Source organism: Nelumbo nucifera, chromosome 5, assembly GCF_055504915.1.
Source record: "Nelumbo nucifera cultivar China Antique chromosome 5, China Antique-T2T, whole genome shotgun sequence".
Classification (NCBI taxonomy): Eukaryota; Viridiplantae; Streptophyta; class Magnoliopsida; order Proteales; family Nelumbonaceae; genus Nelumbo; species Nelumbo nucifera.
Window position 1 is genome coordinate 11,964,963 of NC_142653.1, and position 15,886 is coordinate 11,980,848.

Consider the following 15,886-nt stretch of genomic DNA (forward strand, 5'->3'; position numbering starts at 1 on the left):
ATCATAGTTTTAAAAAAAGACACGGAAATGGAACCATTATGGCCACCAGTTTCCGGGTTGATGATTCGACCTCTTGGTTCAAACGGATGGCTTGTTTTGACAAAAAATAAAAAAATAAAAAATAATAATTAAAAATTAAAGGCCAAAAACTATTGAATAGGTCAACGGGTCAACAGTTCGGCCATCTGGGTCAACAGGTCATTGACCGATTCAACGATTTTTAGTCAAGAATTGGGTTTGGGGTAAAACCAAACCAGTTCTTGGACGGTTCCCAGGCCGAACAGTCCGACTGTCCAAGTCAACAACGGTTTGAAAACCATGCCTAAAATATCAATTAAATTCATCTTCATTTTTTTCCCTTTGATTGCAATCTTTCCATTTTGCTAATGGATCCATAGGTTTGTTAAATGATTAAACTGGTAAACCAATAATAAACTATTCAAAATATACATCTTATAGCAAACGTGTTATGTTTGTGTCTTGAATTCTTTGTAGCGACTTGTTTCATGAATCCGCTCTAAATTAATTTGAAAAAATCTGAAGGCAAATTTTCAAAGTGGTTTGTGGTGGAAGCATAGCCCGTGACAACACGGACCCGATCCATATTCAGCTTATGGGTCCAAACCAAATACAAAGAGTTATGTATTTCGGGGGTTTTCTCTCTTGTATATTTAGTATGTGTCTTGTGAGAGAATAATGTGACTTTGGGTGTACATTGGGGTTTAGGGTTTTCTGTGAATAAGATTATGAGTGCACAATTCTATATTTTTTCTCTATTACTGATTACATAGTAATTTTTGCTCGTCCTTTGTCTATAGACATAAGCTATAAGCCGAACCACTTAAATCTATTTGTCCTCCTTGCTTGCTTTCTTTATCTCTTTTCTTTCAATTTGAGTGTCATTCGAATCTGTTTTTTTTTTTTTATTTTGGGTTTTACACAACAAAACATATTACCCATAATCCTTTATCAATTAGTTTCTTTAGGAAGTTAGAAACATAACAAAGACAAACCGTAATTCACAATTCTTTTGTATATCAAGGAAATTAAATTATGGTTTTGTTTTGGTGGCATTAATTGGTGTTTCAACCTGCAGTAATGTTTTGAGATAAAACACCATTTACTCAAGCACCACTATATGTATTTGTAGTTGAATCCCGTTTGATGAGAAATGTATATATGTTTTTCATCCATTTCAACATCACATCCATCAAGGTGTTGAGACATTGCTTCCTAAAAAAGGTATATCAAATTAATGCTTATTGAAACACTCCCAAGCATGGATATTCAAGTGAAGTGTTCTATGACGGTTTTAACTCGATCAGAAGGTCTTCAACCAAACAGAAAATGGAGCGTTGAACTCAAAACACATCTATGTGGTGTTGATGCGTGACAGTATTTATAGTTGAAACACCAATGGTGCCAAACAGCCTCTATATCTCTTGCAATCTGAGGTTCATTTTAAAAGGTGTCAATGCAGTTTGGCCACTCCTTGGGGCATACGCACATTTTCTGCCTGATCACCTTGACACCTTTTTAAATTAACCACGCTTTGACATGGATCATAGTATATTCATTCTTTCATGATTTTCCCAACCTATTTATCATATTTTGCTATAGAACCATGTCACAACGAGGGTGCCCTTATCAAAATTACAAAGAACTGCAATATCACACACCATACACATCTCTGGAGAATTCGAAGGCACAAAGAATCCAAATCCAAAATTACAAAGAACTGCAAACCAAACGGACCCATAATTCTTCGGAGCGGAATTAAATTAACCCATGAGTTGAAGTTGAATGAAGCCAATTGGACTCGGATCAAACTCGGTTAAGATTCAGATAACTTGCGCTGATTTAAAAATAACAATATATATAAATATCTTACGTACACTATACAAGGCAGGCTTTCTAATCGCTGCAGACTTTCAAAATGTCATCATACCTTCCAATGACTCTCATCACAGAGCCTGAGACCCAGACCCAGGCTCTCTAATAATAATAGCCCTCCCCTTAGTTGGCTGGGCACATAATACCATGTTCATGTCAGGCAGGAATCAAGCCCCATCGATCACTGCCTTTTTTCCTTTTGACGAGAAAGGAGCTTCTTTGCTTTGGCTATGTGAGACGTGACAAAGGGCCACTGGGACTGTGGAAATCTGAATAATTTCCACATGATCAGAAATAGACTTGTCAACGACATGGATATCCATGCCTACAAACACGTAGGGTTGGTTGCTGCAGGAAACCTGTCCTCGCAAACGTTAAAGCAAAAACACACATGTTTTTCCCGTTCTTAACCCTAACTAATGCCCCTCCTTTTCCTTTCCGAGACCCTGCTGGTCCATGCATCTATATCTTTTCTGCTTGGGAAAATACACAGCCCCATAAAGCCCATTCAGTGGTTTCTGGGTTAGGTCCCCTTCTTCTCTAATGGGTCAGATCCAAGTTCCATCAAAGGTTGACATTTTGCAAACCCTGCGGCCTTGAATGATGGGGCCTTCAAACCGTCTCAAATCTCATCAAATAGATCTATCCTTTGCACATATAACAAGCTAACCAGCATAGTTTATAACATGTTTTGCATAATAATATTATATATAGTTCTTTTTTTTTTGTGGGGGAGGGTAGACATAAGAAAGTTAAAGCTGTTCAGTAAAGATTTGCAACCACCAGTACTACATTATATTAGAGTAAAACCCGTAGAGGAATCCAACTCAATGAATTGAAGCTCCCATGTCCTGCACCAACCACTTGGGCAAAAATAAATAATGGAAGGCTCCATAACATATGAAGGGGAGCCGGCCCCATGCATAGATGATGGGCCCTATAAATGGTTGGGTAAAGGGAGGTTCATGTAGTAAGGAGATCGATGACTTCTAACCTTCCAACAACTGATCGATTCTCTTGTTCTTCTACAACCTCTGCTTTTTTTTTTTAAATGTTTCGTCAACTTTTCTGGGCTACCCTCACTGGCTGAAGGCAGAAGTCTGAAGGCTGAAGACAACCACCTCCTCCTCAGCTCAGACCATGTCGTCTTATGCAGGTCATGCCAACTTGAAAAGCACTCAGGAAACTTGGAAAGTGCTTGCCTGAATTATATGGTATCTTGGCCCTACTCAAAGTACTCGATTCTGATAATGGATCACTGAAAAAACAAAGGCATGAGAAGACCCATCTCGACCATGCCACCTTTCTGATGCATGGACGTACATTATTGCGGAGAAGAAGTAAAAGCTTTATCAGAGGTATGCCAACCTCTCCATGATTCCTCAAGGATACGGAATTACAGAGCAAAGCAGGCAACCACTTTTCCAATGTGTTAATTCCTCCTGTGATGCAGTGCAACCCCAGCCCCAGGCAGTGTGACTGTGTTGCACTAAAGTCTATGGTACAACACTAATCTCCCTCCTTTCTCTCTCTCTCTCTCTCTCTCTCTAGATCTCCTTTCTTTCTTCCTTTGAAATCTTCCCGGTGGGTGAGTGTTCAGCCGGCCCCTTACCAGCTATTACTCTACCATCTTTTTGCATCGCTGCTCATAGACGGTACTGAGAGGGAATAAACAGTGAAGGCAAAGGACCACTTGCATCTTCACCGGCTAATTAAGGGGGCCCTTGCTATTCGATCCATCTCTTTTTGGGATGCCTGATCACAGACTTTGTTTGTTTCCTCGGCTCAGTCCTGATGATTCCAATGAGGGCCAACCTTGCACATGCCGCCTCCCCGGCCCCCTTTGAAAATTTCGAATTCATGACATGGCAATTTCAGTGGATAGGAGTCTGATGAATGTATATATTAACCAGGCCAATGACGTATCTGCAGAAATATAATCCATGCACACTGATCATTTTAGAAAGCAATTCAATTCTCCTGATGATCAGTCCTGATATATATATTTACCATCTTTCTACTCTTTCCTTGTGTCTATGTACTATGGAATAGTAGAGTATATATGGATGGTTGTAATCCAATAATTAAACATCGAAGTATTCATCCTTAGATCAAAACCCAACTGTCAAGAAATTAAACCTATTAGAGTGATAAGTTGCATGAATGATGATTCTTGATTTCTATCAAGAATCTCAAATATATAAGAATGATGATGCAACCAACCATTTCCCTCATTCGTTTCTTTCATTTATGATTTATCTCATCTGGGTTATTCTTAAAATGCCTTTAATTTGAAGAGATGATAACAGATGGAGCTAGCTAAGACTCTTTTTCTTTAATTAAATGGGTGTTGCTCTTCTAGGTGTTAACGTGCTGTTTGGTTTGAATTGGCTAGGAGAGCGGGTGGGTTGGGACCTATTGCAAAAGGTTAAAGGCTTAAAGCTATGATTGAAACACAAGAAGATGGGGACCGAGCCTGGTGCAGTAAACAAGCAGTACTTTAGAGCATTATTCTGTTCAACTGAAGCAATATTGCTGAATTGTTATAGGGATGAGAGCTATTACCTCTTTATGCAACCACATGCAAAGCCTGAGACCTACTAGAAAAGGAACTAGGAAATAATTGCACGGTAACAGCTAGCGGAGCCTGGTTTTAAGAAGCATCAGTGCTCAGAAAAAAAATATCCAAATCCCACCTACAAAAATACTCATTTCAAGGTTCATTAGGCCTTCCAGCATTCAAGTTTTTTTTTCTTGATTGAGCTTTTATTCCCTGGCAATGGAACATCTAACTAGTTAGTACTTAGTACATTGGAATTCTGGACTACTGAGTATAGACAGTTATTGTGGACTGATATGATACCTGACAATGTATTACCATGCATAGCAGAAAGGAATTATTGCTTAATCAATGAAATGTAGTATTTCTACTGTTGCATTCAATTAAATTGCATACTACCATTCAGCTAGGCACAAACAGTACATGTAATAGAAAGTATTCTGAGAGGCAGCTTTATACAATGTTATTATGAAGCCAAAAAAGAACATTATTTGAATATTATTAACTTCATCAAGCTAGGTCACTTTCTGCTCACAGAGATCCTATGGTGCCTTACCTTGGTATCTGTGGGGTGAAATTTCTTACATCTGCTTCCATTAAACTGGCAGAATCCATGTGTAAACTGTATATATATGATTCTATGAACATTTAATATTCTGCCTCTCCCAGAATCTGAAATTATGCCTGTAATGGTGTATATAAATCTATATTTACATTTGGGTACATTAATGCCTTCTTACAATTTTTTTTTTTTTTTGAGAGAGAGAGAGAGAATAATTAGGATAGATATATCTTGAGACATATAAATGGCTGGATGGGGTCCCCCAGAATGAGCCATTACCATTTAAAACACAATGTGGTTGAGACCTACATAGCACATCATTCCTTGCCCAAATTATTGAATACGAATGTCTAGAAATTGACACCCCCCCAGAAAAAATGAAAAAAGAAAGAAAGAGAGTAGAGAGACCACCCGGGTGCAGAGGAGAGAGTTTTGATTAAAAAGAGCGAATGAAGAAAATAAATAAATGCACCACTCTACTCCCATCCAAACGTCAATTAATGAATATGGAACGAAAATACAATAAATGCATACTGGAAACACATTGAATAGCCAACATTTAGTGAAGTCTCAGTGAACTCCCTAAAATATAGCCGATCTAACCGTTATGCACACTTTGTGGGTACGTGGTGATTTTCCTAATTTTCTACCCAGGAAGATAAAAATATGATCACACAACACAACTGGGAAAAAAACAAAGAAAACAATTATGTTGGAGAAAATCCCCTAAAGCTCTGTTTGTTTGTAATGAAATTTAATTTGTGCTGGTACAAATGGACATGAGAGTGCGAATGGGAATTTTGCAAAAGTTGGTTTATTTTTGCTTGGGGTCTTACCTTATTTTGATTTACCTTTCATTTTACTTTTCCTGCACTGCCAAACAAACAATACACAGTGATGCCTATACCAAAACTTGAACTCTAACGCATTTCCACTCCCAAAATTTTGCACCAAAACAAATAAAATTGCACTGTGAACAACACAACCCCAAATTTCTTAGGAGTTTGCTGGTAAAGATTGTAGACAATTAAGCATTATCTTTAAAATATTCTGCTAAATAATTGTAGACAATTCATGTTCATAGGAGTATGGTAAAGATTGTATGCCCTTTTCAGTGTGAAAACAATCCTCCTTTCCTTCTTCTTTACACCAAAAATGAATTCACCTTCACCGGTGGCTAGCCGGAAGCATTTGGAGCTTCCTTCGTAAACCTTGGTCCCAGCATATATATCTTATGCCTTTTAAAGGTTAACAATGACTCATCTGCATGATATGTTATAATCACATCATGTGCATCCATGTATGTATTGAAAGAAAGGTGATAGGAAAAAAAAAACCTAGGTAAAAGTGATCGTTGGGGCTATAAACTCAACTGATATGGATGATTGAGCCAACAAAAACCAAGATTGAGGTTAATTTTAATATTTATAAGTTATAATAATCTTGAACGTTGTTTCACTGATGGTGATTGCTGACCATGCATCTACCAACCGTCCAAGAGAAAAAAAATAAATAAATAACAAGGAGCTGCTTGCATGAATGAATTTACGCTCATAGACGGTGCGACTCCTACCGTGTTTGCCTCTCATTGGCCAAAACATTAAGATAAATAAATATGAGTTAACTTGTGAAATTTTTGAACCAATGAATGATGAGCACGGCAGGGTTTATTACACGGTTTAAACAGCGTGACCGATCCCTGCTGAATCATTGCCGTTGTATGCAGAAAATGTCAAATAACCCCCACCCCACTCCATATACCAACATTTCGTTCTTTACAAGCAACATTCCCTCGATTGGTGGGTCCCGCATCCTTCGGTAGGTTGCTTGGCTTGTTTTCATCCCCCAGGCAGAGATGATGAAATAAAGAAAAATAATTAAAATAAATTGGCATCAGATCCGAAGCAAAACGGAAAGCAAATATAAAAGTGATGGAAGTGGGGACCATCACCACCATCCCATACCACGTGCTCCTCCCTCCATATTTTAGATCCTAGTGCGCTTGTGGTCCTGCTGAGTTGGACGTAAAACAGTATGGCCATGCACTCGCACACCGCCACCTATACATGTTTGCTTTGGACGAGTTAAAGCGTGTTCCGATACACGTGGCTCCCAATTCCCAGACTAGTCATGTAGTCCACGTCCACCTCAGCTGCTCCATATATTAACCTCTTCTGTTTCCACACTTGCACCAGATAAAATGATCGACTTCCCAATCAAGACACGTGTCCAAGCTCATGTCCAAGTGCATGTACCTGCATCTTTGCTTTCCTATAATACCCTCGCCCTATTTTATTTTGATTCCCTCTACCTATTTCCCAAAAAAAAAAAAAGTGAGAAGGAAAAAGAAAAGAAAATAAAGCAGTTTCCCATGACTACTACAGTTTTTTTACTGGGGAAGAAAGATATTAGGGGGTGAAAAGGGACGGTTACGTGAAAACTATAAAGACAAAAAGAGGACTGAAGGAGATAGGAAGAAAAAAGAGATGAAAAAGGCCAACTACTATCAGTAAAAATTAACAAAAAAACGCTTTTCCGTGGTTTTAAGTCATGAACATGCCATCCCCGAACATCGAGTAAGTTTCTTTCTGTTTCCTTTTTTATCTTTAGCAGAAGGAAATTTACGAGACTACTGACTGCTCGTACTAGACCACAGTGAATCAGAGAAGCAAACAGAAACTAATAAGAGGGACACGAATTTCCGGGATAGAAAAAAAAATGAAAATATTATTCAGACCGTTCTCGCCGAACGGATTTGCAGAAGCTTCTCCGTATACCGTACAGACTGCAGAGCTTCCTACAAAGAGAGAGAGAGAGAGAGAGAGAGAGAGAGAGCTGTACAGGGTGAGAGGAGAAACTAACAATATGGAAACCTAAAGTGGAAAAAAGAGGAAATAAAATTTAATAATATTAAATTAAAAAAAGCCTTTCTCCATTTTCTTGCTTTTCTTTCTCTGGCTTCTTTTTTTTTTTTTCTTTTCCCTTTTGTTTGCATTTTTTCATCATGGCTTTATGCGAATCCACTCATAACGACCCTCCAAGGGAACGTCCTTCACGATATCGTAATTATACCTGCAATAAGAATTTTAGGGTTTTCTGTTAAGCAAAGTAAGCTTCAGGCGGATACTTCGTACTCCACAGGAAGCGTGAACTTACTTATCCGCAAATCGTTTCTGCTCGAGTTTCTCTGCTGCAGAGAAGAATTCGTCAATTTCGGCATCTGTTGGCATTTTCCTCACCGTGGATCTATGGCGGGAATTTGCGTCCATTGGCCTTGCCGTTGACTCCAGGTCGTCTGATTCGGCGCAATGTTCGCTTGACGGAGTCATCTCCCTTCTGGAAAGAAGTTGATGGACAGAAAGAGTAAGAGAACCCAAGTATAAATAAAAGAAACGAAGACACATAAGAAGAAACGGAAAGCAAGTCATGGACCGTTAAGAATCTCTCGCTTTCAATTTCTCCTTAATTGTACGAGCTTCATGAGCCGGGGAAAAATAAACTTTAAGCGACACAAAGAGTATAAAAATTTAAACCTTTCTCTGAGGTCGAAATACGTGGAGTTTTCAATTTCGAAGACCTCTTCCTACAAAAACCAAATTCAGAAAGATCAAATTAAGTTTGGAAATAAGAAAGTATGAGAAACCGAAATTGAATCAATAAATGAAACCGAATTGAATAATTGAATTCCGTTGGGGTTCCAATTTCACCTCCAGATCTACGGATCTCAAGCTCTCCTTCACGAGCTCGGTCGATCCGTTGCTTGAGCTCCGAGACGCCAGAACGTGATCGGAGCTAGCACTCGAGCAACGATCGGCTGGGGTTACTGGACTGGAATTCTCCGATGTGGCCGGCGAAATTGGAACGTCAGGCGTAGCCACGAGGGGGCGACGGCTTTGGAGCTGAAGATACGAGGAAGAGAACTGCAATTCTCCAGAACCAACGATCTTCCTTCTCTTGGCTGTGCCCGCAGTTGCAGCAGCCATGGCTAGGGTTCGAGCTCTCGTCCTCACACCAACCTGAGCGACCTCCATTACTGCAACTTCACCAATTCCTTTGCATTTCCTCATATACTTCCCCATCCGCATAGAAATCTCGAGCTCTCGTCGTCTCGCGCGCACTTGGTGTGCGATGGAGAGGGTTTTTCAATTTATTTTCCCGTTTTCTTGATGTCAGAGAAAGTGCGAATGTAAGGGTTGGGATTCCGTTGGACGGTTCGGATCTTTAGATGCTTTATTCTTGTGGTCCTGACTCCGTTAATGGTGATTGGGAACGGCAACGGATTCCTTGACGGCGCCGTTACAAGAATCGGGCCGTTGAGGATTAGGCCGATTCCTCGAGTAATGACCGTAAGCCACCTGGATGTCCTCACGCTTATCTTTTAACTGGTTATAGCCGGTTTTCACAGGGTAGAGCCAGCCGTAACTAGGTTGTTAAAGGGGTCAGTTGCAACGGATTATTGCCCTGCCCGCAACGTGCAGTTGGTTATTGTCAGGAGCCCGTTCGGTGGGGAGCCGGTCAGGTCTTAAGCGTAATAATTGTATACGAAGCCAAAATTACTGAAGTAATCCCTGCTTTATAAGGAATTAACGACATTGCCCTCGTTACTGTACTTGTATCTACTTTTTACGTTGGGGAAATGGGTGGGAGTGAGACGTTCCTGCTGCGCCCTCGGTCTCGTCTCGTGGAGATGGAGAGGGTAGTACGTCAAGAATGAAACGGTAAAGGAAATGTACAGTATAGGAGGCATGAATGGTATTTGGTCTTCCATAAAAAATCAATGTGGACCATTTATCTTGACCGTACAGAAAAATACTCAACCGCTCTGATGATGAGGAGCCAATGTTGTGTGGGCCCTTCTACATAGTAATCACTAATCAGGATATGTACGATTTTAATCTATTGGGGTTTGCAAAGCCTATAATGAAGTTGACAAATGACAACACCGCTAATTATTCCGAGGCCTGAGTTGACTCGTAGAGGAGTAACAGTTTAAATTTTAAAGCACCAGCACTCCAATTCCATCAACTCATGTTACCCCTAAAAAAAAAAGTTAAAACTCGCCAATTGGTCCGAAATCCTTTCATTTTTATGGTTGGTTGGATTTGGAACCACATCGGCCATCGCTGATCGTACGGGCAGAAGCAAATAGAAAGATAAGATGTTCCAATCAAATTATTTTTACTTGGCATAGCGTAGCAACTAGCAAGTAGTAGTAGCCCTCGCCGTATATGAATTTTGTTTATTCTATTTGTATCCACTCTAAGAGAAATGGAATCTCTAGCTATCGTGGCTTTTGGGAATTCGGTTTGTAGTACGAGAGAGAGAGGCATATCTACCATTGTTTCGTCCACATCAGCCCCATATCCGAAGGTATGGATTGTTGCTTGAACTCTCTTTTGTTTTCGACGGAATGACCAAAATACACATAGATGTGCGTTGATGTTTTACATGTATGTATATGTTTATGTGGAATCTAATTGGATCCAAATTCGATCCGATCCATTTACAGCTCAATCCGGGTATGAGGGAAAATAAATTAAATTGATCCATGGAAGGAGTTAGAGGATGGAGATATCATATATATGATAAAGCTAGAGGCGGTGCAAAAGACGTGGAGACTATAAGGTTAAAGACTATAGTCCGAACAAATGTCATAAAAGCCCAAGAAGAGGTTCGGGGTTGCCCTTTTCCCCTCTCCCCAAGGCTTAACAACTTCATACCTAAAACGCAACAAGTGCTTTTCCCTAGCGGAGAAAAAGCTGAATCTCTAGGAAAGAAGCCTCACCAAATATTCTTCCTGTTAAAAGAAACAAACAATAGCCTCCCTCCATATCAGATTTGACAGCAGAGTAACGATTTAGCTGGCTTTTTGTTTGGAAATTGAAATAAACAAAACAAAGTTACAGTCAAGGCTATGGCAGTGTTGTGCATTTAGAGGAGGTCAATGATAGTTAATGTAGAATGCTTGCCTACTGGACAGTACTGGACAGTCCAGACTCCAGTCCATCACCCATTGGATAAAGAGTTTGAATTAGCTGGGCTTTGTTTCTTCACATTGTTAAATGAAGAGAGAGAGAGAGAGAGAGATGAAGGTATATGGGTGGCCCGTCCATAAAATTGTATTGGGGAATTTTCAGTATAACATGATTAGGAGACATTAAAGTGGCAGCCAGAAAATTGGAGCACATGGAGGGTTGCAAAGGGTACAGTTTTCGCGGGTCTCTCCATAAGACACCTCTAGGACCAATCTCATGCCTCAAAAGTTGAGTTTCAATCTTTTTGAGAAGAAGATCAGGAGGAGAAGAATCTCATTTTGGGTCTCAATCATTTAATGGCCCTAGAAACCCTGCATTGTTGATGTCTTCATCACTATTCTCGACCCGACCAACAATTTCACCTCCAGTATATAGGGCCGGGCATTCCCAATCCACTTAGAAGGTCTCAGCGTCAGTTCGTCATTTTCTGTTAATGTCTTCTTCTCTCCTTGTAATCTCAATAATAGTTTTATTTTTGTACGACAAATAAGCTCGCTCATGTCTTGAAATTTCAAAACTAATATTTTTATATGATTTTATTTATATTGATATTCTTGTATTAAACCAACTAAGACGTTGTTCTCTACTCTCTAGTGTTTGCTGTAAGTTCAAAAAAATGAAAAAAAAAAAACAGGGCTCCACAAATGTTTTGGAAAAGAAAAAGGAAATTTCTTAAGACCTCCCTTGACTTTATTGACAAACAATGTCTAAAACCTTCTCTAACTTTTTACCACTAATTAAGCCCATCAGAGATCTTCCCCCAAATGGCAAACAGAAAACTTTAAATTACTATTCTATCCATTCTTCAGTGTATTTATTCAAAATACCCTTAAGAAATGACTGTTTTAAAATGAACAAAATGCCACCAAGGCTCAGTTTGGAAGGAGTACAAATAGGGTTTTTCATAACAAGACCCAAATCGACCAAACTAATCAACTCGGTCTGATCCAATTTGAATTGGCCGGTTTTTCTTCAGCATCGATCGGTTTCGGGTTACAAAAAAATATAAACCGATGGTTCAGTTTGGTTTCAGTTTTCATGTGTGAAAACCGAAATCAAACTGACCAAACCGACTTAGATATTATATATATATATATATATAATATTTGATATATTTCAGTTTTACTATATATATATTTTAGTTTTAATATATATTTCAGATATATATTTGTGGAATATATATATATGTTTCAGCTTTATTTCAGAAATATACATATTATATATAAAATTTTTTATATATAAAATACTAGTTTTAATCTATCAAATCATTTTTAATTTCCAAGCATCCAACCTTTGCTTTTTTAGACTTGAATCATTTACCGTTCACACCGAGAGTACCATTCACAAAACCAACCTAAACCGATTCAAACCAACCAGGTCAGTTTTACTTAGTACTGGATTGGTTTCGATTTCATTTTTAGGTAAACCGACCAGGTCAAGTCGGTTAGAAAAACACCAAAAAACCAACCCAACCCGACTCATGAACAACCCTAAATACAAATACAAATATGTTGGATGCAAAACCTTATATTTTGCATTATTTTATATTTATTTGCACAGTACATATTTGCATTTGTACTCTTTCCAAACTCAGCCCAACTTACAAATGAAGGGCCTACTTGATCATATATATAAGCATGAGGGCATGTCATTGATAGGTATCAGTACAGTAGATGGATGGTCATGATCAGCGTTTGGACCCTTACCAGTATTAGACAACCATACTCAATATTTAGATTCTAGCATATCAATGGACAGCTAGGTCAATGTGTTTCTCTACTTCCCTATTTTGGCAAACTTATGGGCCTCATCGCCAAACCCATTGGATTGTCTGCCATTTATGTTGCTGAGGAGTGGATCCTTACACAAGCCCATACTCTCCCTGCAAAACTAGGTGTAAAAAGGGTAATTATTTAAAGGGATTCAAAGCTATTCATCGATTGCTTGAAGTACAATCATTAGCCACCGTAAAATATCACAAATCTAATCGAAGACCGCCAAAGAATGGTGGTGCAAGAGGAAATGTAACTACCATTATGTTCAGATAAGCAAAGCAAGTCAATGGATCGGGTCCGACCCGACGGACCCGAACTGATTGGGACGTGTCGGGTCCAGGTCTTGATTCAGAACCGGTTCACCTAGTCTTGAACTGATTTAGACCCAGTCCAATATATATTTTGTATGATATATTAAATAAATTATATATATATATATTATATATAAAATATTTAATATATATTAAATATTATTGCTATCAAAAGCAACAATGTAATTTCACTTTCAAGACGAGGGGCTGACTGAGTCCAAGGGCTTCAAGATCCGACTTGTAAGCAAAGGAAGACGTCAGAGGCTCCAAGTGCTATCCTAGGGACGGAGACTCCAACAGTCAAGTTAACAAGGGCGTAGCAAGAGGTTGAACGAAACCTAAGTAGAGATAGCTCAAACGAGGTCATCAAAAAGCTTTTAAAGAGCTTAGAGCAATAAATGCCAAGATAACTTACCTAGGGAGTGACACCACTTATTTATACTTAAACCTACTTAGAGTTTATTAGCAACGGACGGCCAAGATGCCATCTGGACAGTGCCACATGTCGCCAATCTGAGCCATGCCATATGCACCTACATAAAACATAAATATTTATTTTTATTTACTATAATTGAGTTGGTCAAATCAGACCTGATTGTCCCAAGAACTGATCAATTCGATTTTGGATCTAAAAATTATAAACCTTATCAGGTTCAAGTTCAGATCCAGGTCCTCAACATTTTATATTAGGTTGGTTCTGATTCTAGCTGATTTCGACCCAGACCCAACCCGTTAACAACCCTAAAAACAAGATGTGGATATTGGATTATAAATAGGGGGTCATTTTTTTTTTTGTTTAGAGAGATGGGGAAGAGAAATTATTCACGTATACTAAGGTGCATTTTCTCATAGCAGATGAGATGATGTAAATTTGATCATGGTCATTTTTGTCATTTAAAAATTAATTCTGAAGTGAAAAACCAATAGCCCATATAAAATAACAGCTTATCCGGGTTTGGGAATTGGGCGCCCCTTTTATATCGTACATGCATGTGAAGCATGTAGGGTAGATTCATGCCGCTTATGGAGGCAGTTATGGTCCACCTTGCCTATTGGAGTTCAAATTACTCAAACTTCACATTTAATTGAATTTCTCTTCTCTCATAATGGTAATGGTTACCATACCAATATAATGGAAAAAAGCAAAGAAAATATGTGATAAGAAAGAAAGAGTGGGTTGATCACTACTTGATCTAAAAGCAAAAATAATTCATATATGCATGGTCAATAGATAAAAGCAAGATCAAGATCGAGGTAGAGGAAGTATCTATAAAAAAGTTAAAGCCGTAGCCAGTGATCGATCATTCATCAGAGACGACGATGCAGGTTTGAGAAAGGGTGGCTTTTGTGTCGATTGGACGCGGCTTTCATCTTTTTTTTTGTGGACTTTGATGATAATTCTCCAAAAATGTCCTTCTCCAGGTCGGGACTCGGGAGCTTTGGGGCCCCTGCAAAGCTGAAGCCAGGGGCTTTGCGGCCGGCGTACGTCCGTGGCCTTGTTCCCATCACCAAAAAGTTAACTAGGAAAATCGTGAAATCTTTGCTTTGCATTTGCTGTGTGGGTGGTGGGGCCCCGAGTGGGACATCTTCTTTCGTCATCCTCAGATGCCACGTCCTTTCTGATCTAAACCGACAGTCAAATACTCTAACTAACCTCTGCAGGTTGGATGTGTCGATGAAACTTAATGAAATGATTTTAATAAGTATATGAAGTGATGCTCAATTATTTGAGCTGCCGCGTTCGCTTTGCTTAAAATGTAATGCACAATCAATAATATCAACTTGGTGGACCATACCTTATTTTATATATTTTAATTTCTAATAATATTAGCCACAGGCTATGCGTCTGCTCCAGATTAGATAGTTATGGGGCTATAATTGTTTGAAGTGAGTAAGTATTATATTATAGCTTTTGAGGGATTCCACCCAAAATTAAAATAAAATAAAAAACTGTTGGGATAGAAGCAGAGTTATACATGGATTTTAAATTTTAATTGTTGGGAAGTAATTAATATTGGCTTATATGCACTGGCTATTTGTTGTAGTAGGGCTTGGAGTCAAATCCGTTTCATTGAATTTCGACTTGGCTATCTATTTAGGTATTTTTTAGGGATGGAGCAGATGGTACGTGAGGTCGACCAACCTTATCACAAATTGTCTGTGGTTATTGGTAATAATAGGATCTGTTTGTTTATCATTCAATTACTGGGTCATTGGTATAATAGGATTGAATTGGATCTAAAAATATCATCTGTTTATTTATCGTATGCTATTCACATAGTAGAGCCCATTTGGTTTGTGGGAATACGAGTTTAGAATAGAACCCGGAACAGTATGATTCCAGTCGTTTAATTGGGTGGAATTAATGGGACTCCGATTCCAATTTTTAGCTGAATGGCTTTCCCATTTGAGGTAACGATCATTTTGGCCTTTCTTTTGGGGATGGGAATCTCATTTTAACCAGCTTTGCAAAAGAAAATGACTTAAAAATCATCCAAACCCTATTTTTCTTTATCCAAAACCAATCATGCATATCATATGGAATCCAATTTTGATTCTTATCTGGACCAAACAGTTGGGGAATAAACAATTCAAATTCCAATTCTAGGTGATTTCAATTCCGATTCTGACCACAAATCAAATGCCCCCTTACTAGATCTGAATTGTTAAAATCCAATATAATCTAATTATATATGTATACATACAAAATATCCTTATTTTTTAATATTTTTAAATTTTCATAGGATTAA

At 38.6% G+C, this 15,886-nt stretch overlaps 1 protein-coding gene and 1 long non-coding RNA gene across 2 annotated transcripts; one reads left to right on the plus strand and one right to left on the minus strand.

Moving 5' to 3' along the window:
- The first annotated feature begins 2,446 nt into the window (after positions 1-2,446).
- LOC148791240 (uncharacterized) lies at positions 2,447-9,135 on the plus strand. The gene is made up of 2 exons (XR_016076425.1): positions 2,447-3,394; positions 4,289-9,135. It is a non-coding gene; the product is annotated as an uncharacterized LOC148791240 (long non-coding RNA).
- On the minus strand, positions 6,619-9,213 carry ICK5 (Cyclin-dependent kinase inhibitor family protein). The gene is made up of 4 exons (XM_010270886.3): positions 8,723-9,213; positions 8,549-8,598; positions 8,172-8,351; positions 6,619-8,087 (listed from the first exon to the last, which is right to left on the minus strand). The coding sequence occupies exons 1-4, from the start codon at positions 9,098-9,100 to the stop codon at positions 8,018-8,020; spliced, it is 678 nt and encodes a 225-aa protein (XP_010269188.1). The 5' UTR covers positions 9,101-9,213; the 3' UTR covers positions 6,619-8,017.
- Between the last annotated feature and the right edge of the window lie 6,673 nt (positions 9,214-15,886).